Source organism: Antennarius striatus, chromosome 8 (assembly GCF_040054535.1).
Source record: "Antennarius striatus isolate MH-2024 chromosome 8, ASM4005453v1, whole genome shotgun sequence".
NCBI classification, from domain to species: domain Eukaryota; kingdom Metazoa; phylum Chordata; class Actinopteri; order Lophiiformes; family Antennariidae; genus Antennarius; species Antennarius striatus.
The window spans coordinates 19,776,664-19,801,568 of record NC_090783.1 but is presented as its reverse complement, the minus strand read 5'-3'; the positions used below and the strand labels follow the sequence as shown (position 1 = coordinate 19,801,568).

The 24,905-nt window shown below is 39.7% G+C and overlaps 1 protein-coding gene across 6 annotated transcripts; it reads left to right on the top strand.

Annotated features, from left to right (window-relative positions):
* Positions 1 to 304: 304 nt before the first annotated feature.
* Positions 305 to 24,797, top strand: kdm4c (lysine (K)-specific demethylase 4C). 6 transcript variants are annotated; one of them, XM_068321221.1, is made up of 22 exons: positions 305 to 456; positions 2,032 to 2,198; positions 2,556 to 2,731; positions 2,814 to 2,928; positions 3,921 to 4,114; positions 6,423 to 6,472; positions 7,123 to 7,226; positions 7,587 to 7,724; positions 7,915 to 8,108; positions 8,259 to 8,485; positions 8,643 to 10,675; positions 10,788 to 10,899; positions 12,074 to 12,255; positions 13,231 to 13,456; positions 16,152 to 16,228; positions 16,867 to 16,922; positions 17,065 to 17,173; positions 21,090 to 21,284; positions 21,422 to 21,592; positions 22,127 to 22,246; positions 23,477 to 23,569; positions 23,691 to 24,797. In XM_068321221.1, the coding sequence occupies exons 2-22, from the start codon at positions 2,055 to 2,057 to the stop codon at positions 23,856 to 23,858; spliced, it is 4,884 nt and encodes a 1,627-aa protein (XP_068177322.1). In that variant the 5' UTR covers positions 305 to 456; positions 2,032 to 2,054; the 3' UTR covers positions 23,859 to 24,797. The 6 variants fall into 6 exon arrangements, with proteins under 6 accessions (XP_068177322.1, XP_068177324.1, XP_068177326.1 ...); XM_068321223.1 differs by having other exon boundaries at positions 8,256 to 8,485; positions 21,425 to 21,592; XM_068321225.1 differs by having other exon boundaries at positions 8,256 to 8,485; positions 23,477 to 23,554.
* Positions 24,798 to 24,905: the final 108 nt, after the last annotated feature.

Sequence of the window (24,905 nt, the reverse complement as noted above, 5' to 3'; positions counted from 1 at the left end):
GAGTGGTACAATTATTTTATGGCATTTTGGTATTTATCTGTAAATATTAGTCTACAATCTATGACAATTCTAAACGTAATAACTTTTAAATAAACTTTTCTTAAACTGAGACAAAAGAAAATAAAACAAAATAAAAGCGCTATTTTAAATACTATATGCATTTAAGAGTGCTTGCCATCGATTGATGCGACTTAAATCAACGATGCATGTGACTACTCAATCGATCCACTCAAGCAAGCTGATCGCAGATCTGTGCGTGTCCGGATAGGTCTACCGCCCTCCCTACGGCTGAGCCTCTCAGCACACTGCCACATATAAGAAGACGCGCGGCCGAATTGGAACACAGCCCCTTATCCGGGCACGAAGCAGCAGCGAGCAGAGCAGCTGTCATGTGAATCAGCTGGACGAACAAGGAAAGGGATAAACAACAACACAAACCCGTTTCTCTCTAGTAAGGTAAAATACGCCACGCTTTCTTCAGAACTACTCGTGAGCTACTCGTGAGAATTGTACGGTTTAACTAGAATGGTTATATTTATCCCAACGCGACATACATTTCTTGACTTTTGTGCAAAATTAGCGATGCTATCAACAGCTAACGTTTAGCGTTGTGCAAAGTAAGTTGGAACCGCACTCTTGTTACTCGACATCTTAGACCTTCTGCTTTGTCATTGCTCATGTTTCTAAACCTGTGTGATATCCACAAATTATATATGTATTAAACTCGTATCGTATTTGCTAATTTATAGCACACTAAGTCGCACCGCGTAGGGGCTACAGGCCTATCTGCAGCCTCCTAGCGAGGGACATTTAAACCCCTTTGACTCGTGCACTGAGAAGTTAGCTAATGTGGTTGTTGAATTAGCTTAATCGGTACCTATATATGCATCAGGAAACTTCTAAAGTGCAGTCGAGGCAAAACTCTTGAATGCGTTTGAAGGGTACGTGAACGAGTACACAACAAATATAGTGTATATATAAACAGTAGTTGGCTAGCGTACGTTAGCTGAGCTCACAGGCTTCGCTAATGATCAGCCATTACTTTGTATCATAACAAAACGTAGGCTACTTGGCTGGTTGGTAGGCTCGACAAACAATAAAGATCTGCAAAGATACAGGCGACATTGCTGTTATCAGCGAAACTACAAATCAGATGAGATCTATTTGTCCTCGGGTTTATAGGGCACACATGTAACCCACAGGCCGAAAATATTAGGCGATGGATATCCAGGTTTAGAAACGATTGTTTTTTTATTTCGGAACAACGATTAAGGCTATAATCAAATTGTTCAAACACTGTATGTGGTCTTTTTCAATGTTTCATTTCAGTCAGCAATTGGCTGTTACATAATCAGGGTTGCATGACATTGTAATAACAGTAGCGCTTTGCAGAATTTATCGAATAAACACGAGGCCTCTTCTCAGGGGGGCACCGTGATCCTTTGTTTGGGTGCACATTAAGTCAGAGTTGGGAGTGGGATGGGTCGATGGGACATAAATCTCAAACGGGGTTGTTGGCATCACCAAGTATCAAAGGATCAAATCGACATTTTGTGAATCTCTAGTTCCATCTAGTGGTGAACATGTCTACAGTACAATGACTGCTTTCTTTGCTCCTTAAATTATATGCTGTGTTATAAATGAACACTTTTTTTCAATGTGCACCAAGTTATTAGAAAACGAATACAAATAGTATCACATTCCATCTAAAATTAGTAATCCTTATGCTAGGTTGATATTATAATCAATCGTTAAGTGTGTCAGTTACTGCAACAGGTATTCAAAAATAAAATGTCTGATTTAAGTGTCTAGTTAAGAAAAATACAGCGTGGTATATTTGGAAGTTGAATTTATATTAATTAAGCCTGTAATTAACTTCAGTTTATGTTCTGCCATAAGTAGACTTAATAAAAATGACTTTGCTCTAAATTAATCGCTAAGAGTTTAAACAAAAAGATGAAATACTGCTTATATATGTTTCACAGTAACTGGACGAGTGCAGATTTAATTTGATGTTGTTTTTGTCTCCAGGTTAAATCTGGTGAGGTGGGAGGATGGCGGGAGCAGAGGTTTTCACCCCTGCAAACCCCACCTGCAAGATTATGACCTTCAGGCCCACTATGGAAGAGTTCAAAGACTTTAACCAGTATTTGGCTTATATGGAATCTCAGGGTGCACATCGTGCAGGCTTAGCTAAGGTAGGTATTATTTCCACTTGTGGTTACCATGAAATACAAAGAAAATGAAATTAAATCAATTTTATTAATCCCTTGTAGAGGAAATTATTTGTTCAGTTAGTCATATGTGAGTACAGGCCCGTAACACACGAACGCACGCACACACACACACACACACACACAAACTAATAATAAACTTGATTATGACCCCAAATTTGGTATGTCATAGTTTCCTTCTTGTTTGTGGTCGGTCGTATGATCTACAGTGTGCTAACAATTTCCTGACGTAGATTGATAAAGTATATATTCTATACTATTCTATTGTAAAACCTAATTTTTTAACAGCAGCACTTGTTTGTTCCTCTCTTTGTCCTCCAGGTGATTCCACCAAAGGGATGGAAACCCCGTCGGACTTATGACGACATAGACGATTTGATGATTGATGCTCCTATCGAACAGATGGTTTACGGCCAGTCGGGGCTCTTCACTCAGTACAACATCCAGAAGAAGCCTCTAACCGTGCAGGAGTTCAGGCGATTAGCAAACAGTGACACGTAAATATCATGGAGTTGTTTCATATTTTTCCACCATTATTTACACACTTACTGCAAAATGTAATGTATTTATTCTCAACAGCTACTGCACACCTCGCTACCTGAATTATGAGGATCTTGAGAGGAAATATTGGAAGAACCTCACGTTTGTCTCACCCATATATGGTGCTGACGTCAGTGGCAGCCTTTATGATGAGGTAAATGAGTTTTCATCCTCTTACTTAGCTTTCTAATGGTTTGTGACCCCTTAGCTCTGCTATGAATTCATTTTTGTCATCTATTATTTGATTTTTATAGGATTGTTTTGGTTTAGCTTAAATGTATCTAGTTTCTTTACAGTTTTAGTTCTTTGTTGATTCTGCAGTTAGGAGAGTTTATACCAAGCTGTTTGAAAAACATCCCAAGTTTTTTAAATCAATCCACTGGACTTTAAAAAGTTCCTTCGAGATGTTTCTCTCATTCTTCAGTTCTAGTGGAGGTTGGTCTTGTCTCAGCTTCTTAACCCTGTGAGGTGTGGTCATGTGACTGGGCAATAGTGTATTCCAACAACATTGTCAAGACCCGTCTGGCCCCTCAACAATGGTCGCTGGGAATGCCAGAGGGTGTCAAAGGGGTTCGTTGAAATGCGAGTTTTACTGAGCCTTCATATGCTAATAAAGGTCATTTGCATTACACTCACCTGGGTCAATGTGCCGAGTAGAATTTTTGTGGAGTTTCCAAAGATCCTAATTGTTAATTGGCGAAAGTTGTGTGTCGCAAAGTTGCTGAAAAGAGATCACTGTCAGTGTGGCCGTAAGCAAGAACAACCTCTTTTCATCTTCATATATTATACTACTGAATTTCAAAGCCAGACCTCAAACCCATGCAAGATTTTTCAAAATCAACACTTCAAAGGCAAGGCACACTTGACAACTGTCTGTAAAATAGAAGCAGCATTACAAAATCCACTCCACAGTGAATGCTTCAATGATATCACAGTGTTGATATATTAATTGAAACATCTTTTTCCCTTATGCATATTTCAGTCGTACAGTGAGTGTCTTACTTTGTGGTGGCCTGGAGCAGCTCAGTTATACTTCATTAAAGTCTGTTTTTCTACAGTTTATGTAGGCTGGTTTGATTGAAATAATACTTGCAGGTCTGATGTTTGAAATCCCAGCCTACCTAACTGTTGTGTCTGATCTCTTAGGATGTGGAAGAGTGGAATATTGGCCATCTGAACTCAATCCTGGATGTTATTGAGGAGGACTGTGGTGTGTCCATTCAGGGAGTCAACACTCCATATCTATACTTTGGAATGTGGAAGACCACCTTCTCCTGGCACACTGAAGATATGGACCTGTACAGCATCAACTACCTCCACTTTGGCGAGCCCAAGTCTTGGTTAGTGTGGTGGAGGGAGCAACAATCAGGCAGAACAATTCAATCAAAATGAGTGGTGTGATATTTTGTTAAGCTGATTTTGCAGCACTGGTTTTACTATTACAGTTACAGCTTTTTTAAAAAAAATCACTTTTATTTGCACGTTAATTTTTCTGAAGGTGCTTTCATCAAAAGACACAATTCGCTGTTATCCTGCAGCAACTCACTAACCAGTTATCATGACTGAAAGGAGGTGTCACCCTTTTGGAATATTTTTCCATCTCTTACGATTAAACATGTAAATCTTTGGTGTTATGACAAGTTATTAGGGGTCAGTGATTGTCACCCAGTTCATACTGGAAGAAATGTCTCTTAAAGCAGAGGTGGGTGTTGTTATCGTTGGCATGACATTGGCATGGGTTGCTGTATTTATTTGAGCTTTAGATTTTTTTGTCAAAATAGTGAGCTAAATATTCACATAACATGTTCTTTATATGATTGAATTGAATACATTTACATCGATTGCATTGAATATATCTTCTTAGAAAATGAAATTTCTTTTTTATTTTCAAAAAATTTAAACATCTTTTTTGTGATAGTTGATTATTTATTTGGGATAACAGTATGTTTTTCAAGCTCAGTTTTCTTCAAATTTCAATGTTTATATTTTGTTGTGATGGTCTGTGAGTGTTTTTTCCCCTTTTCACAAGTAAATCCCTGTGTGAATGAGAGCGAAAGAATGGACGTTGAAGTCATGCTCATTCATCTTTAACATCTTTTAAATAACGCACCCTTATTGGTGCATACTGTACATCCTTTGGTTATTTTATTGCTTGTTGGCATGATGAGGAAGTGGTGGTGGTTGACTATACCTTGGCTGTTCCAAATAATACCGAGAGAAGAAAAGGTAAAACATCTGGAACAGTAGAGATTACACCGCGTGGGTAGGAGTATGTGTTCTCTGAATGCGTAAGTTTATGATTGATTTTGATGGTGTACTATTAAGGATAAACTGACTCAATGTATTATTTACTAATTTGTGAATTGGTGCTAAGTTACCCTTAAAGAGAAATGACAAAATGAAGATAAGGTTGAAAATGATGGCAGATTTTCCAAAATTGACAAAACATTTGATACTTTAATGAATGATCTTCAAATTTTGTAGAATACTATGATTGGACCAAAGGTCCAAATAAAATGATTGAGTCAGCATTAGAATATGTCTTACACCAATTTAATTAGTTTTTGTAAAAGCACAGCACATGCATTATGCCATGGAGAATGAGCTGGTTCTCAAGGAGGTGAAGAATGTACCGGTAGGTAGGTCAAACTTGAGTTTTTATTTCTTTGTCAGCTTGGCTCTTTCCGTTTCTCCCTCCTTCTTGCCTTGAAGTGAGTTGTGCTCATTAGAGCAGTGAGCCCTGTAACCCTACAGGGACCGGTGTCACAGCCAGACGGTGATACACACACAGGAAAAACACACATACTGTACATTCATAAAGAGCAGTCGAATGTGTCAAGTACCCGCACACATTCATACCCAAATCATCTAACACACAAACGTGCAGTACCACTGACACCCTTTCATCTTGCTGCTACTGTATTTTGACATGTCGTCCCTGAAGAGGAGCAGCTTAAAGGTGTCACCTCTACCTGAGTTTCTCTCTCTCGCTCTCTCACTGTCTCTCTCACTCACACACTCTGCTCTATTAAGCTGACGGCTGATGTGACAGTAGAAATACCATTGACTTAGGGTGCATGGGGCTAGTCAAATGGATTGCCTACTCAAATCTTGAGGGAATACTGTCACACTGTCTAGGGTCTTCACTGGAAACGTTGGCAATAGTTTACTTTGAGATTGCGTCAGTAATGTGGGACATGAAAATCCAGAAAAAAGACGGAAAGATTCTCTTAAGTCTTGATTTAAATAATAGTGAGAGGTGTAATTGTATTTCTATCAGACTAGAAGCCGTCTTCAAATTTTGAAATGCGGTCTTTCAGTGAAATATGCTAATTATGTTTTGTGTTTTAAATGATAGTTTGGTGTTTCTGCAGGAAAAGCTAGTAGCGTAAATTTAGCAGTAAATTACATTCAACATTTTCACTGGGTACCATTGAATCACATTTTTGCAGATTTATGTTTGTCATTAGTGCAGCACTGGATGAAGTCGCTTGCCTACAGACATTCAGTTATCCACCACTTGATGGCAGTCTTGAAACTGTAAAGGACCCTTGAAAACTTGTATTCAACTAACAGTTGAGGGAGAGTCAACAATACATGTAAAAAACCTGACAAACACAGTAATTCTTTCTGTCTGATGTGTCTTAGGTATGCCATCCCTCCTGAACATGGGAAGAGACTGGAGCGTTTGGCTACTGGTAATATATTAAGTCATATTCTCTTCCTGGTTTCCATGCATACAGAAGTGGTAGTGGTGAAAAAACGTTTAGCTGCTTGCAGAAGGAGTTTTCATTAAACAATTACACCGTGCAATGAGAGTACTAGACATAATGTCTTGGTTAAAGATACAAAATGTAATGATCTGATCAAACCAACAAAAGTGCTTCTAGAAGTTGGTCAGGCTTCTTTCCCATCAGGTTCTGGACAATAGTACTTGACGTAATTACAAAAAAGTGTAGGAAAATTCATCCATCGTGTAATGATTAACAGACTTAATAAATTGTAATGCATGTAGTTACAATTTCAACTCGGTAAGTACAAGTGTTTCAAGTGTAAAAGCCAAATTCAAGCTTGCATAGATAAGCCCTTGGTAAGGCTATGTAAAATGAGACCTGTAGGTCTGAGCTTACAAAGCTTATTATTTCATTGGCTCACTGAAAAAGGATGAAAGCTTAACCAAAAATTTCACACAAATTTCCCAGTAGACTATTTTGTGCTATGATGTTGCAAACAGCTATCCAGTGAACAAAGGTTCAGTGCATCAAAGCCCTATTTATCAATTAGTTGATCGACAAAAAGATAATTGTGGATAATTGGTAAAAGTGCGCTTTGTTTTTTTTTTTGTCAGGCTTCTTTCCCAGCAGTTTCAAGGGGTGTGAGGCTTTTCTTCGTCACAAAATGACTCTGATCTCTCCTTCCACACTAAAGAAGTATGGCATTCCTTTTGATAAGGTACAGAAATTGTTCCTGTTCTTACTTTTCTTTTTCTCTTTGTCCAATAGCTTGTTTAATTCATTTTTGGTTGACTTGATTTTTGAATGCCAAAGCTTGTCGTAGCTAATTTATTAGTATGCCGGGGATGTAGCTCAGTGGTTAAGCGCATGATTTGCATGTGTGCTCCTGTGTTCAATCACCGGCATCTGCAGCCCTATGGAGGCAAAGCCATCCGGCATAAACAAACTTTGCCAAACAAATATGAGTTTCTATCTAAAAAGGATGACACGCTGTGGTGACTCCTAACGGGACGAGCCGAAAGGAAGTTTATCCCACATTTATTAGTATGACATTCTTCCTGACCTTCTCACTGTCTAGATTACTCAGGAGGCTGGAGAGTTCATGATTACTTTCCCATATGGCTACCATGCTGGTTTCAACCATGGTTTTAACTGTGCGGAGTCCACCAACTTTGCCACAGTGCGCTGGATAGACTACGGAAAAGTGGCCACACAGGTAACATTTCAATTTTCCTTAAATTGTTACCCATTTCACTTCAGGAAGGCTGACAGATCTGAACAGACAAAATTGTGACAACATGTTAAACGGATAATTTATAGTTTAGGGTGAAAAGTTGACTTTGCCTGGGGCCTGTTTGTGTTTTATGAAATACAGGAAGTATTTGTCCTCTCATTCTTTCTTCTAGTGCACATGTAGCAGGGACATGGTAAAGATATCCATGGAACCTTTTGTTAAACGTTTTCAACCTGATCGGTATCCTAACTGGATGCTGGGTAAAGATTCTGCCCCGATTGACCACACACATGCAACTCCCAGTACAACGCCAGAGCTTCAGAGCTGGTTGCAGAGGCGACGCAAGACCAGACCTACAAATAAAGGGTACTGTGACAATATTAATTCTGTTTTCTTTGTTAAATCATTTTATAATCCACTTGTCTTGAAATGTTTTAGCATCCACAAAAGTCAAAAATCTTTGTCTTCGACACCACAATATTCCTGATTATTGACCTTATTGCCTACTTCCAGAAGCAGCCACTCTCGTATGCGCTCCAAGCGCCTCAGAACCACAGAAGAGCCTGTTGGCCTGGATGACAGCTTAACATTGAACAGCAGCAAGAGGAAAGGCCTGGGTGGTCCGCCTGGGTCGAAGGTGCGAAAATCTGTGGTGGGGACAACATCCAGGGAAGAGGAGAAGGAGAGTAAAAAGGAAGCCATTTCAAAGCACACCCAGAATCAGAACTCTGCTCAACTCTCTGGTAAGAGTCTAGATTCTATCACTGCTAGACTTTGAATATCATTTTGAACTGCAGAGTTCAAAAATTATATCTGCATACTTATTTTTATGTATTTCTTACAGCCAAGAGCTACAAAATTATGGTAGTTAATATTTTTGCATCCCATTATCCTCAACAGGTCCTTGCAGACAGATTTGTGTGGTAAAAGTAAATCGTGTAGAGAGTAATGTTTTGGGACTTTCTGATAAGGAGCACTCTCACCACAGTCCTATTCAGTCAACAGCTTCATGTATGATAAATTACTTAAAGGAAGATGCAGAAACTCATATCGACCCAAAACACCCCTCCGGGTCAGAGGTCATGAATAGGACTGCAGACGGACTCTCTCTATTGCCTGAGGCCACAAGGATGCAGCCTGGAAATAATGAGTCAAGGTGTTGCTCTCCTGAAGCACATGACCTTTTAGCATCTCAGGACTGCTCAATCAGGGTTCTTTCTGTGGAGCGCAGCAATCTCCATTCGTCCTCCCACACAACAAGCGCTTTTGCTGAGACTGAGGTGAACTTGTGTCCTCCTGATTCTGAAGCCCAGGCATCTAGTTCTGTGTGCACAGAAGCCACTTTAAGCTTAACACCAAACACTGAGAGCAACATGGACACAGGTACTGAGAATTACAACACTACTGAAACAGAGAAGATGGACACAGTTGTTCATCCAAAACACATCAGTCTACACTCCAACACAGCAACACTTTATGCTCTCAAGACTGAGCCAGTAGAGGGAGATTATTGTACATCCTGTGGCTCCTTCTCCCCTTCAGGATGCAATTGCAGTTTAGAAAAAAGCAGCAGTGAGGGAAATCTTTTACCTCCTCTGCTACAGAAGAATGCAGTGGATATGCCTCATCTCACCCCTGAGCCAACCGATAAGGTCGGACTCTGCCCTTTGCCACCTGTGCTGACCCAAGAGATGCCCTCCCTCACCCCAGCTCATGATGTGATGACTGATGTCACAAGATCTTTAATGTGCAATCATCAGGTTGCACCTGTCCTGCAAAGGGAAACGCCAACTGGCTCCCCATCCTCTCATGGATCCAAACAGGAAGATGGAGAAACTGACTCAAAAGAACCTCCTCCAGTAGAAAATACCACCAACTGGAATTTAGATTCTCTACATAATTGTGAAAGATCAGCAGTGTCTGGTTTAGAAGGGAGCACAGCTCTTTTAACTGCCAATGCTATGCACAAAATAACATCTGGTGGTGTCTGTGAAATGTTGCAAAGGCCAGAAATTGCTGCTGAAAATGATCACACAAAGCTGGATCATGTTCCTGCTGGACAGAGTGATGTTTCCTCTTACCAGCAAGTTCAAACTACTGCACTGCAAACAGACCAGCAGTACAGAATTACAGAGTTAAAAAGTAAAGACAACACAGAGAAATCAGGTCATAGAGACAGTATGTTAAATCTGAGCAGTAGGGGTCCTGTTTTAACAGGTACCCCAAGTAATAATCCCCCTATCTCTTCCTCTCCGTTGTGCTCTAAAAGTGATGGTCATTTGACATCACAACTACAGACCCACATTACTTGCTCTCCTTCACACTTTAGTCACCATAACCAATACACAGAGCCAAAACCATTCTCTAGTAGCATCTGGAAAAACTTAAATTTCCAGAGTCCAGCAGTACTCACCCAAAGTCTGAACCCTGATCTGCCATCTGACTTCACTCACGACTCCCTACCTTACACAATGTGGACTGAACCTCGTTTCAAAGAGGTAACTGACTTGGAGAATCCAGACCTCCATGAGTCAAAGAGCCAGGAAGAGGAAGGTGGGCCTTTAACTTGGGCCCAGCTGAAGCCCACCTCTATAGTGAATGCAATGGAGCCACTGAGCATTGGTGGAGATTATGAGGTTCATAGAGGTGAACTGGACCAGTCTGAAGCCCCATCTTTATGTAGGGAGCTGGAAAGACAAAAAGAAACAGAGGAAAATCTTCACTCAGACAGTGTTGTTTCACCTGTGGAACTGGGGGGAAAACAAGATGGGGTGTCTGACGTGGAAGAAGAGGGATCTGATGGTGATGAAGTGGAGAATCAAAGTGGTGCAAAGGGAGAGAGCAGTAGTGACTTATCTGATGATGAGGAAGTAAATCAAACAAATAAATATGAGTATTATGAATCAGGCCTGGAACCTGGGGAAGTGTGTGCTGTGAGTATCCTTTTCCGCACAATCATACATTTTAGTCTTTCATTCAAGTGCTATACAAATATAGATTATAAGCACTCTTATGATTTTCAATGATGTCTATTTCCACTGCAAGTACCCAATGCTGTCAGTGAAGATAACAACTAAGAGCTGGCGTCATCCACTCAGGAAACCTACTGCAAGGGCTGTACCCACTGCAGTTAAACAGCAGACTGCCAGTGATGATGGTGTGTGCACCCACACACACACAAACACACACAAACCCATACATGAAGTTTGCACAGTTCATTGAAAATTATTGCAAAGGATTAGCCTTTAAAAGGCTCATTCACACTGATGCATCCCCAAACTCAAAGCCAAGAGCCATGTCCCAAAAAACCCCAACTAAAGAACATTTCCTTTCTTGTTTCATTGGTCTACGGTGGGTGGCACAAGGCCAGAAACCCCCTGACCTCTGTTGGGTGCATTCTTGTGAGCCAGAAGAAAGTTGCTGTTTTTGAGGGTTTGTAATTTTAAGGCACTCTTAAAAATATTTTCTTTGTTAAATGTTCATGCAGTTACCAAGTAGCAAATTAGTCCAGAATGAATACAATCGACTATGTTGTTTTAACACTGTTAACAACAAACTTTTTGCCTGTTAAATAATGTCAACATTAATGTTACTCCCACAGTGTAGCTTTTTATAACTATTGAATCATTTCTCTCTGCAGTCCCCACCTCACCCTCCTCTTCACTTTGAAAGTTTTATGTTCCCCAAATGATTCTGCTGACGTCAATGCACACATAAACTAAACAGATTCAACTCTAAGGCTTACCACAGTAAAATGGCTCGGTGATACGTTCACTGTTTTTCATGGTTTTAATACTGAGAATGAGGGTTCTCAATTGAAGCTTACTAATTCATGCGCACACACACACACACACACACACACACACACACACACACACACACACACACACACACATTCATCATCGCCATAGTTGTGAAAAAGGATTAATAATAGAGAATCCTATTTAGTTGTTTATTTCTGAGTAAGAATGACCATGAAATGACAATGACTATGAGAGGCTTATTTTATGATGCTGAGAGCTTTTAATCATTTCGTATAAATCCATAAACGGACATGTTGCTTTTCATTGGAAATGCTTTAGTTAATTAGGGTATGGATGGATTTCATCTGACTTCCCTGCAAGTTTATTCATACCATTGAAGTCACTCATATGAATGTTGTGTACTGTAATGTGTTTTAGACAATCAGGTCCCACAATCATTCCAGATTGAAACCAGGCTTAATTAACAAACTACCTAAGGAAAAAGTTTGGACTATGTTTTGTTTTGACAGGGTATTATTTGTATTAACACGATTGCATGGCAATAAAGCTTTGTTGATCTCCACATAGAGCCCCCTGAAGCAAACATGGCAGAGGAGGATGAGCCTGAAATGGAAGCGTGGGCGAAGCCCCTCATCAACCTGTGGCAGAGCAGAAAACACTGCTTCACAGCAGAGAGAGATTACAATGCACATGCAGCCACCATGCAGCCATACTGTGCCGTGTGTACGCTCTTCATGCCCTACTATCAGGTAAAGGGAGTTAAATATACTACTTGATACATAAATTCACAATGCTTTATGGGTTTATGAGAACCTATTAATTTATTCATCCCAGCTGACTACAGGGACAAGGTGTGGTACACCTCAGATGAAATGCAAGCTCATCACAGGCCCACACATAGACACACTCATACTTATGGACATTTTGGAGTGACCAATTCACATAAATTACTTGTGTTTAGTGGTGGAAGGAAGCCACAGAACCCATGAGAAGAACCTGCGCATGGGGGAAACATCATAACTCTGCACAGAAAAGCCCTTGGTGTAATGCAACCTGGGACCTTCCTGCCACTGCCCCAGAATCCATTAAATATAAAGTATATTGCAGACTTTGGCATAATCACATAGAGATATGATTGTATCTCCTCGTCAGTGAGCTTTAGATGGAGGAATCAATAGATTAGATACAGCTGAAGTTTTTGATTTGGCCCATTAAGTCACAATTGCACAGGGTCTGTTTCTGTTCGGATTTCCATTCTACCAGCAGTGACTAATCCTCTTTGGAGAAAGCTGTGTCTGATGACTTAAATCTCAGTGCTAACACAATCCCTACTTCACATCACTCGGTGTCAGCCAACTCTTACTGTTGCTGATAAATTTAAGATCACTTACCGTGATCACAGTACACGCTGCTGTAGTATCATTTTTGTGTGTTATTTTCTTCTTGGTCTGCCGCATTGCATCCAAATGGATTTGGTATTTACAGCAGAGATACAATATCTGCTATTGTTGAAAGCACAGCATTATTGTCATTCAGAAAAAAAAACATTTTAGTAATTTGCTCCTTTCGGTGTGTGTATAATTCAATTGTATTTGAACCACAACAAAATCATAACATATGGGGAAAAAAAGCTGGCCCCGCTAAAATGATTCATTTCTTATGGTTTTTCTACAGCTTATTGTCTTGTTAGAGAGCCAGCCCCTAAAAATGTTTCTTTTATTTAGGGTGAAGACAAAGCAGAAAACAGCATATCAGTACCTAAGGATTCCTACAAATCTTCAACTCTAAAGGATGGCTCTACTCTGTCAAGGTCCAAACCCCTAGTCCCAGAGATCTGTTTTTCTTTCCGGGAGCATAACTGCCCCCCAACGCCGACTAACCCTCTACTGCAGGAAGATGGCACCTCCCCCTTGCTCTATTGCCAGGGATGTTGCCTTCAAGTCCATGCAAGTATGTCCACATACGTTGTGTGTGCATTTGATAGAGTTGTGTGAGTGAAATGTTTTAAGTATTGTTTGTAGTTTCCAAACATTGTAGTATCTATTTGCCGCCTACCTCACCCCACCTTCTCTTTCGGCTTTCAATGAGAAATATTCCTCCTTGTCTCCTGTTTTTCCCTCTAACTCTCATCACTGCTTCTTCTGTCTTGTCTGGACTGTTTCTTCGAAACCATCTGGACCGTTTATGGAATTAATAAGCTGGGGTCTCAGCTCAATTGATAAAATCTTTTTGACAAGGAATGCTGGTCTGGGGAATCTGTCTTGACGAGACATTTGCTGTGGGTTACATGAGGGACTCTTGGGAGATACGGAGGGCTGTGAGTCTGGTGGTTATTTCTGTGAATGACTTTGAAGATCTTTATCTGTTTGGATTGATGATAGCTGGGCTTTGGCTTCTCAGAGTGAGTGTTGCCCTGGTGTATCAGAAAAATTGGAAAGTTGGCAGCAGACCAAGAAGTCCAAAGGCTGCCCACCTTTCTTAGGTGACGTGGGCCGGGCAGTGGGTTCACAGACTCTAGTGATAATCGCAAGATGGATAACGTCTCGAGGGAGCTCACTGCCCTGCGCAGGGTAGTGGGAAAGTGGGGAGCCCAGCAGGAATATAGAGAGGATTGAATTGGTTATGTCCCTCGAATCCAAAGCCATCTTTTTTCGCCCCTTATTTATGCACCCCCCCTTGTTATCAGTTGGCAGCTGATAACGAAAAATTCCACCTGAGGAAACAAGGCCAAGAGGTGTTCTCTCCCTTGGCTGACACCTGTTGTTGACTCTTTGGCAGTGTCATTGACCAAGGACTTCTAACAGAGCACACATACATAAATACTGGACTTTAGACATAACTTGTATATGCATCTGCTCTCTGCTTTACCCGTCATGTGATTGGTAGCAATAAGGGGCTTTTTTTTTTTTTTGCCAGTCTTCATTAATGCTTCCTATTGGAAGCATGGTGAAGAGTTTTTTTTTCTCACCCTCTCCCCGCCCCATTGACCTGTCCTCCTTTTTCTCTCTTTTCTCTCGCCCGCTCTAAGTGGCAGCGCCCCATCGAGGTGAAGTGGCCCAGTTTTTCTCACTAATAGGCTGGGCGAATGTAGTTTCCCCACGGGAATCAATAAAGCACTATCTCATCTAATCTCATGGTTTGTTTCTCGGTGTTGTCTTTTCTCTGATGTCATCAGAAAGGGGTCAGTGGGTTTAAATTATGGTGCTCCGCTCTATTTCAATATTCCACCCCCACTCTGCCCCCTTCCTTTCTGTGGTATGGAGTATTTTATGTCTATCGTTAGCCAAATGAGAGTGAATCTTCTGTCTTCACCACAAGTGCTTCCTCTCCAAAAACCAAAGCCAGTGTAGCAAGTCCTCACACACAATGAAGCCGCCCCCATGCATTTCCGTTTCAGTTGACACACAAATGCGATAACTGTGTTATATTTTAGTCCCACACTTTAACAGCCCTGGATCTACAGTATTTCCCAGTGTGCACACATTCTGTCAGGATCTCAAGCTTCTACCTTCTACCTGGCAGAAAAGACACATTCTTTTCAAAAGCGAGGACATGGTCCCAAAACCATAGCTTTAAAGTAACACTGCTTCCCTGTGTTGGTTTCAATCCCTCCTATTCTTCTGTGTCAAGTGGTAATCCCACATCATTTGTCACTCTGGAGAGTCTAGAAGTTATGTATAGACTGTATGCTTAACTTCTGGGTGCAATGTTCATACCACTACTTTCTCTCAGTGTGAGGAGGTATGGAAATGCGTGAGAAGAAGAGGAAATATATTTGACTCTGATGAAAAAGCCACAAGGTTGGTTTTTAAGACTCAATAAGAATAAGTTGATACCTCTGTCCCTTTCTGCTGTGATTTAAACTGGAGTCAGGAAAAAGAGGAGAGGCAGACTTTGTTTGGTTTGTTGATGGATGGTTGGGGAAAGCCAAAGAGACATGCTCACGTGTACAGACTTATTTTTGCAAAATAAAAAAAAGCCCACAGCTTATCGGTCTCAAATATCTAGTGCATTGATATAAAGCAGCTGTCAGCTTCAAGAAGAAATACATCTGTCTTACTTCTGAATTAAAAATATTTTTCCATTTCAGGGCTTCAGTATTTGTTTTTTGGTGATATTCTGTGACACCAAGGACATATACTAAAGCTAAACAACACCATGGCAGTAGCTTTGTTTTTCATTCTACTCTTAAGTTTTATGGTGTTTTCAGCCTTGACATCAGGGTTAAAAAGCCTTGCTACTCAAATGACTAAAGAAAAAGCACTGAGCAGGAACAAATAACAAAGACACATAAATATACCGTTTCCTTCTTAGGTTGACAGTTTTTCTTACTTAACAACAAGTGCATACACAAGAAAAAGCTTTCCATCGTGGTTTTGCTGTAACATTGTTCATTTCTGCCTCCAAGAAAACCATCTTTGCATTGAAAATATACAGAAATAATGTGAATGTGGCACTTAATTCTTTGTAACTGCTTATATACTTACCCCTAGGTATATTTTAAACCACTGGGTTTAAAATGTTGTTCGTGAATGGAATATTGATATGTCATCAGGATAAAATGAAGAATTTTAAGTGTGTATATTTGAACATAAACAGAGTTTTTACTTTGCCTCTGATGTTTATAATTTCTTTCTTTCTTTAGGTTGCTATGGTGTTGCTGCAAGTGACATTAGTGAACAGTGGTCGTGTGATCGCTGTACAGAAGGGAGCTTTACAGCAGTAAGAAAGTTTTTCACTGTGTGTGTGTTTGTGTGTGTGTACACCATAAATACGGTATTGGTAAAGAATATATATATTCTTTACCAAATTATACATTTAATCTAACCATGAAAAGTAGTTGTAACTATTGAAATTGGGACATTTCCTTCGTAGCCTGTATGTAAAACATAAAGAAAGATTCCCAGATGGGGAAATTACTTTTCCACTCTGATGCACATTTTTGTGTTAGTGTGTGTGTACAGGCGCCTGAAACACAACCACAGCACACAAGGGGTCTGTAAGCATGCAATTAGTACACACAACATCAAACAGTGCATGGGGAGGCAGGGTGACGGGCAACGACTTGGGGTGCGCCCCAATTGAGCAGCTTGTAAAGGGGACGGCGCCTTGCTCAAGGGCGCCTTGGCAGTGACCAGGAGGCGAGCCGGCACCTCCCATTGTCAGCTCACTCTCTGGGTCGCTGGGCGGGAGCAGGAATCGATCTACCGAGGGCACATGCTCTACCGCTGAGCCACTCTACCACAAGGAGTTTAAATACTCCTTGTGTTTTTTCTAAAACATAAAACGGCTATCTTTGTTGCTACACACAATGCAGCTTTTGTATTTCATGTGTGCACTTATTATTTGTTTTTTCTCAGGAATGCTGTCTCTGTAACCTCAGAGGTGGAGCGCTGAAGAAAACCCAAAATGACAAGTGAGATAGTCTTTTGTTCTCTGATTATCTGTGAATACTCATCTCTGATCTCTAGAGGTCAGACAAATTAATTTTGCATTCTGTGTGTGTGCATCTGTGATTGTTATAATAGATCTCATTGTTTATGCCTGTATTTATATAGATGGGCCCATGTGATGTGTGCTGTAACACTTCCAGAAGTGAGATTTGGTGATGAAGCCAAAAGGAGTCCCATTGACACCAGTAAGATCCCCATACAGCGATATAAACTGGTGAGGAGACACACACACACACACACACACACACACACACACACACACACACACACACACACAGTGCTGAAATTCAATGTGTCCTTGAGGAATGGCTCATTGTAATTAATAAAGTGTTCACAGTTCTAATTAACAATGTGAGACGAACATGCCCGCAATCAAAGCTAGATAATTAACCACTGGTGGGTGGGAGAGGGGCTAGAGGTTTATGAGTGTATGGCAATGTGCGGGTGTTTGTCTATGTGTGCGCGTGTTTGCTTAATGAGAAAGCTGGAGTGTGTCTCTGCAGACCTGACATGCTGCCACTATAGTTAGCTCTGTGCTGCAGGCACCATGATAGCTCAGCAGAAAACAAAGTATTAGAGAGATTCATCCAAACAGATGAAAAGCAGAGGTGAACTCCTGTCCGTTCCCTGCTTCTTTTTTTCAATCGTTCAAGCAATATGTAGTAAATGTATAGAAATGAAGATTTAGCTTTTTAACACGCATATATAATCAGGTAATAGATTTAGACTCTCTCAACCAATTAAAAATTATATAGAAATTTGCATCAGTGTCTGTATCAACCATTATCCTAAACCAAAAAGATTGGAGAGAGACACTAAAAATAAGTCATTTTAATACACAGTATGTGTTTTATTGAATTTCAGATTCTCATTCTGTAAGGTCGCCCTAAACCAAGTGTGTCCAAACTTTTGGAGGGTGGGCCAGATTAAAAATTTGAATGTGTCCGTGGGCCAACAAGCCCTGATGACAATATTGAAAACGACTTACTGCATCTTTTCCTTGAACGCCGACCTTCATCACATTCAGCTGTTCTGCTATGTCAACCAAAATAATCCAACCATCCATTTCGTTTTTGGCCGTTTTTGCATTGGTTGTACCTTTAAATACAAAAGTTGTCCAATTTCCACATTAAAAGCCACTTCACGTCATGGTGTTGTGTCTGCATATTCAGCCTGTGTTTGAGGTCCTTCAATTTGGTAACATTGCCGCTCTTGGAGAGCTTGTAATATGCATAATCATGTGGAAGTAAGCATTAATATTAACAAGGAAACACACTCATCTCAAGTCAGGCAGGCAATTATTCCAACTTTCAGTGTAAAAATATTGTAATTTTCTCTTTTCCTGGAAGCTGCAGTTTCATTGTCAACTTTCTAGTTGAAGGGTCGCAGTAGACTTCATTCGAGCAGCCTAAGTGTGGGCTTGAAGCATGTGTAGAGCTCTCTGGAGTGACAACCCCTCTCAATCAAGAGTACTAGCATCACCATGTACTTTGAAGGTTTAGGGTAGTTGACTGACATGTTGCACAATACTCCCTCAATGAGTTAAGGAACTGCAGGGTCAATTTGTGTACTGTCTGGCAGGCCAAAGATACACATTTTTAGATATCATGTATGCGCCTTTTTAAAAAATGACCATGGGCCATTATTGGCCTGTGGACCAGACTTTGGACATGCCTGACCTGAACCATTTTATTAGTGAATCTATTTAACTGTAATTTAAAAAAATAAATTCTAGTTTATTTTTTCGGACATCCACAGATTTCACCACCTTCATCTCATCTGCAACATCAGCAACATCCGAAACAAACGGCTGACGGGTAGAAGCCATTTGGCTTGGGAAGTTCCCGTTCCCTGAATCAACGCAACACCTTTCTCATTACAATACGTTTTCAGCCTATTAGAACAATAAATACAATAAATTAATTGTTTGATATAGATGGCAGATCTTTTGGGATAAACCCATGCTTCAGTTGAAGACAAAATGGATGGGCCTCTTTTATACATCCTCTTGCATTAAAAAAATTAAAAGTAAAAATAGCACAGGACGCTTCATTAATTACTAAGCCCCTCACACATTGTGTGACAGCAAAGAAGTGTTGTGTAGTAATGACACAGATTTTATCCTAATTGACATTTGAGACGAAACCTTTTTCTTGCACATCATAATTTTTTATGCTTTCTGCTATGTGTTTTGACGTTTGCATTGGACCCGTTGCCCCTGCAGCAGCCCAGTGCATTCATAATTCACTATGACACACACACACACACACACACACACACACACACACGCATTCATAATTTACTCTGGGAATGTTCTTCATGCATGGCTCAACACAGGCCCCCAAATACATCCTGGTGGAGGCACAAACCTGGGGAAAAGTGGGTGAGGCTCGCACATAAAAATTCACAAGAAAATAAACCAACATTAATTGGTAAAGTGTTGTTAAAGACACATTTTGCTTTTATGCACCCAAGCACACTCCTCCACACAGCAACTGCACCAGTCAGTCTTACCATGTTATATGGGGTGTTCCAGATATTCAACAAGATTCATGAGTACATTGCTGTTTATAATAGAGCAAGTGTGGGAAAAAGTTTTAGGAAATGTATCCAAGTTAGTCACCTAGCAAAAATTTCTTCATTCAGAAGACATGGCAAAACTGGAAGGAGGGATTTCATCATCCATTTACTGTAATTGAAGGGTTACGTCTTCTAAAAGAAAAATTACTGTTCTGAACCTGGTTAGCAATACTTATTAATCCTCAACATACAGGTAAATTAAATAAAGTAAGCTGATAATTGTGAAAACAAAGCATGCTCTGCAATTGTATGAAATCTAGTCAATGCTGACTAGGTTAATAAATTATAGTATCTATTGTCTCATGTTATCATTGTATCTCAAGAAATATGGATCCCCAGAAATAGGGGCTTAATAAACTGATGTTGAAATGTGCCATCAGAGAAAGGAGGTTTGAAAGAAGTGAAGATGTAAAGCATAGGGATGTTTTATTAATAGGAGAGTGAAAGAAATGGAGTGAGATGGGAGGCATGTCATATAGGAATGGAGAGCAAGTGGGCTTATAATGGGAGGATGTTGTCATTCTTTCCTTTTGTGAAATAGCTGAGGATTCGTGCTAGACAAGGAAAGAGATATCACAGCAAAGGAAGTGGACTTGATGGCCTGTTTGGTGCAGAAAACTGGGGTTTACGTTTGTGCATGTGTGCATAGCTGTGTGTTTGTGTATAGGATGTGTATTACTCCCTTCCACATGCAGTACACCATTCATAAACCTTAAGTGAGGGGAAAATACCATTACAGTACTTGTTTGTCATAAAAGTGCCACAATGTCACCTGAATAGTCTTATTTTTGGGGATTCATGATATCTACAGCAGTGAAATAACATGTTTGTTTGACTATTAGAGGTGAGGCTTCTCCCCAACTTCCCATTTTAACTTCTGACATCTACAATATATTGGACTGTATATAAAACATTGTTTTGAAATCTATGTGATGTATGCCGGTTCTTGGCTTAAACAAACATTATTTGATGCTGGGTTTTTTTTTATTCCTTATTAGAATTTCTTCGTTTATGAAATACAGATTGTAGCAAAGACACCAGTAACAGTTGGTTTAATGTATTTTACAAAGCAAAGTGAACAAAGATTAGATTTAATCAGTCTTCATCTTATCAACTATGCTGGAACAATTGTCTTAGTTTAACTTCCATCATCATTGGGTGACACTTCCAACCATTGGCATGGTTTGCAGCACTGTCACCTCACAGCAAGAAGGATCTGGGTTTAATTCCTCTGTGCAGAATTTGTATATTCTCCCCATGTCTGTGTGGGTTCTCTCAGGGTTATTCTGCTTCTACCCACCTGAGAAACATGCAAGTTAGGTCAATTGATCACTTCACATTGTCCATAGCTGTGGGCATAAGTGGATTTTTTTTACTTTCATGTGGTCCCACCTGTTGGGATAGACTCCAGCAAGGGGGATAATAGGCTGAAAATAGGATATTTGCAGTCTATCCATTCACCCATCTTTGAGTGAGCTGATGAGTATGTTATTGCAGTTTTTAATAATTCTACTTCTGGCTAAATGTTGTTTTATGGTTTTTGTTTGTAGAGATGCATCTATTGTCGTAAGCGCTGTGCAGGGAAGCGGCAGGCGGGTGCTTGTATCCAGTGCTCATGTGGCCGATGTCCCACCTCCTTCCATGTGACCTGCGCCCATGCTGCCGGTGTGATCATGGAGCCTGATGACTGGCCATATGTTGTGTCAATCACCTGCCATAGACACCAATCCCGCAGTCCATCAGCTGTAAGTTATAAGCTATAGAAGAAAGTAGTGATGATGTAGGAGTGACTTGTGATATAAGAAATAAATGTACAGAATTATTAGTTTGAATGCATTTATTGTCATACAGAAGAATAATTACAACTCCCTGTGCACATTAGAAGCAACGTGCGTGCGAGACATCCATTGCACTGGGTCAAACAGTGATCTCCAAACACAAGAATCTGCGCTATTACAGCTCAAAGGTCACCCAGATCAGCTCCCAGATGTTCTATGAGGTCATGTTTGATGATGGCTCCTTCTCCAACGATACCTACCCTGAGGATATTGTGGTGAGAATGTTTGATTACAGAAATGCCAGAGTTCACCTCTCACTCCTCTCCAAGGAATGATTGTTTTCCCCCGACAGCAACAACTTGTTAGCAATAATTGAACACTGATGCAAAAATACATTTCATTTCTAATGTCATCTGCAAATTATTCAAGTGATTTAAAGAAATCAATTTTAAGACCATTATAAATTTTAAGTACAACTCGTATTTGTTATAGAACAATGTAATAACATATGAAATTATCAAATGACATTTTTTTTGAAAATTATGATGTTGTTTTTTTTCCCAAGAAAAACAAAGCATGTGTGGATAAGTTTAAGTTTCTTCTTTTTAATTTTATGGAGAGCGGTTATTGTGTGGGAAAAAAAAGAAGCTGTACACAGATGGTCAAGGCCTGAATTCAGTCCAACAATAACATAACCTCACAAAAATAAAGCACGCTCAGTGCCTCCCACTTTCATTCCATTATTTAAACATGTTTCAGAAGAATTTTTTATTCATGTTCTGGCATTCTGTTCTACCTTGTGTTTTTAGAGCAGAGACTGTTTGACTTTGGGTCCTCCTGAAGTTGGAGAAGCTGTTCAAGTTAAATGGCCTGATGGACTCTTCTATGGTGCCAAATACCTGGGCTGTAATGTCTCTTACATGTACCAGGTACACACAAGTACTCTACTATACATACATAACCTTGACGAATGATAGAAAAGATGTCTGGTCCAGTTTCACAGTTTAAATCACGTTCCTTAGATTGTTCCATCAACTCCGCAATTAGGCAGTGTGAGGAAGCAGAAAATTTTAAAATCTCCAACATCATAATTGTCACAAAGTCTCCGATATCGAATAGCTCCACAAGAGATGAGATAGAAAACGATGGAAGGATGAAAAGATAGGTACATAGTGACCAAAAGGTATTCAGGCAAAAGCCAATGGACAGGAAAGTATGATGCTAAATTGAGAACAGCAAGATAACAAGGAGGTGACAATCTGCATTATTCAAACTTACTAAAATATTCAGTAAGGTAAGAGTCGTGCAGTTTCCACTTAAAGTTTTATTTAGTAGAGCTGAGCGTTAACCATTAGTTATGCACAAATGCATCTGTGACTCACACACTGTGCATGAGATGGGTCAGATTTTGGGAACAAGGCTGAACAAGAGATTTAAATTGTCAGGGTGTATTTTAATATAACGTAGTTTCAGCCTGTTTACTTCAAGATAATAAAAAAAATGTTAATTTTTTGAACAGAAAACACAAAAAAAAATCATTAATCAGTCTTTTTGCCAGGTTGTTTCTATTTTGCCATTATTGGCATTTTCAGAGTGGAGTTATTCTTTCATAATTCTGAGAAGGACTTTTTATTGTATCCACATTGAAATAATAGGAAATGATTGCGGTTCTCATAACTCACTTAAGAGGAACTGTTTTGGCTCCTATTTCAGAGATTAGTATTCATGCAGCACTACAGGACCTTGAGTTACATAAAGTGTTTACTGACTGGTTCAGATATGTGTTAAAAACAAACAAACAACAACTCATGTGAAAATTACATTTAGAAAGAACTGCTTGTAATAATAGCCTTAAAAAGGAAGAACACACAGAATTGGTCATCATGCTTTCCCTACCAATACTAGTAAGTAATTAGAGCAGTAGGACATAGTTTGAATGTGGTATAAATGCACCAAATTTATCACGGCCCCAGATGCATTTGAAGATATTGGAGGGTGATGAAGAAACTATCCCCTTTAACCGGCGCCTACAGGGAGGAAAGTGTTGGAAGCATTCTTGTAGCTTCAGTAGTCCACCATATAATGAAGGTGTCCATCATGGATATTCAGCAGAATGAGGCATATCTTCATAGAGCACTGTTATTTTCATGGAATTTCAGGTGGAGTTTGAGGATGGGTCTCAGGTACTGGCAAAAAGAGAAGATGTCTATACTTTAGATGAAGACTTACCTAAAAAGGTGAAACGAAGACTTGTAAGTATTAGACTTACTGGCAAAAGGCAAGCTTGATACTTAAACAGCATAAAAGTAAAACATTCTCTTCCTTCGAGGGGATTTTCTCACCCATTGCTGTTTTTCATTTGTCATTATCTAGTCGACAGCCTCAAGCATGCGTTTTCAGGATGCATTCTTCACCACGCAGGGAGAGCGGAAAAGGCAGCGAACACCGAACTCACGTTTCCAGAAAGACTATGTGGCCCTGCCAGGCCTCCGTACAATAGCCAAAAGCACATGGGAGCAACGCAGCCACAAAGGGAAATGAAGTCATGGGAGGAGGTTAAATGACAAATGAATGCACTGAATTAACAGTTGATGAAGAGGGGAAGATGTTTGTGTGGGAGGGAGCGAGTGTATGTGTGAGTGAACGTTTGTAAGAAAGTTGGATCTACTTCATCTTAACCACTGCCTGCTCACCTTCCATGTAAATGGATCAGAAGAAATGATCAAAGGGATGAAATAGGAGCTGCTCGTGTATTTTAAATCAATGATTGGTGATTGAGTGCTTTGACAGGCTGGAAAATAATTTTGATTTGAAAGCTCCACTCTGGGTTAACAGAGGGCACAGTGTTCTCGAGCTTTCTCATCTGTCAGGGAAAGTAAATGTGACATTTGTCACATCACCCTTTTTGAAATAAACAACAAAAAGTGTATTCTTTGTACATGTAAATGTTACAGGTGAGATTTTTCTAACTAGCTTGCCTGTGGTTGTTCTTAGGGCACCTGCTTTTCCCAGGTTTGATTTTGAATATTTATGCATATTTGCTTGTAATATTTTCCTTATGTCTTACAGTTTTTTTTGCTGCATGTTAACATTGTTTCCAAAAGCTTCTGCTGGGCTGAGTCTGAATACACCACAATGGCTTCCACTGTGTATTTTAATCCAATTAGACCAAAATATAAGATTTTGTTGAATTTTACAATGAAAAATGTGCTGTGATTTTTCATTGTTTTAATTGCTCTGTTAAAAAAAAAACAAATAAAAAAACAACCAAATGACCATGTCAATCACTTCATAAGGTTAAAGGTTCAGACAGGAAGCCATTTCTTTGTGTGTTCGATTCTCTGCCCAATTAATGTGAAATGCTACTGATCTACTGTCGAATGATACTGTTAAAATTATTTAAAATTTGTATTTATTTTTGGCTTGCTATAGTTAAGCTATTGCTAACAGCTATAAGGAAAATAATAAAACTGTATGTTTTTTGTTAAATTGTGTTTATTTGTTTTTATTTTGGTATTGGTTCTGTGTAGAAATTTATTATTTACTATTTATTTTCTTGGGTCCTCAGTAATACATTTGGTAACACTG

What these genes read in the sequence shown, in the direction of transcription:
- kdm4c (XM_068321219.1), top strand. Translation starts at nt 2,055, where the DNA reads ATGGCGGGAGCAGAGGTTTTCACCCCTGCAAACCCCACCTGCAAGATT. An exon ending in CGATTAGCAAACAGTGACAC is followed by an intron (nt 2,732 to 2,813) that starts GTAAATATCATG and finishes TATTCTCAACAG; the next exon opens with CTACTGCACACCTCGCTACC. An exon ending in AATCCCGCAGTCCATCAGCT is followed by an intron (nt 21,285 to 21,421) that starts GTAAGTTATAAG and finishes TGTGCACATTAG; the next exon opens with AAGCAACGTGCGTGCGAGAC.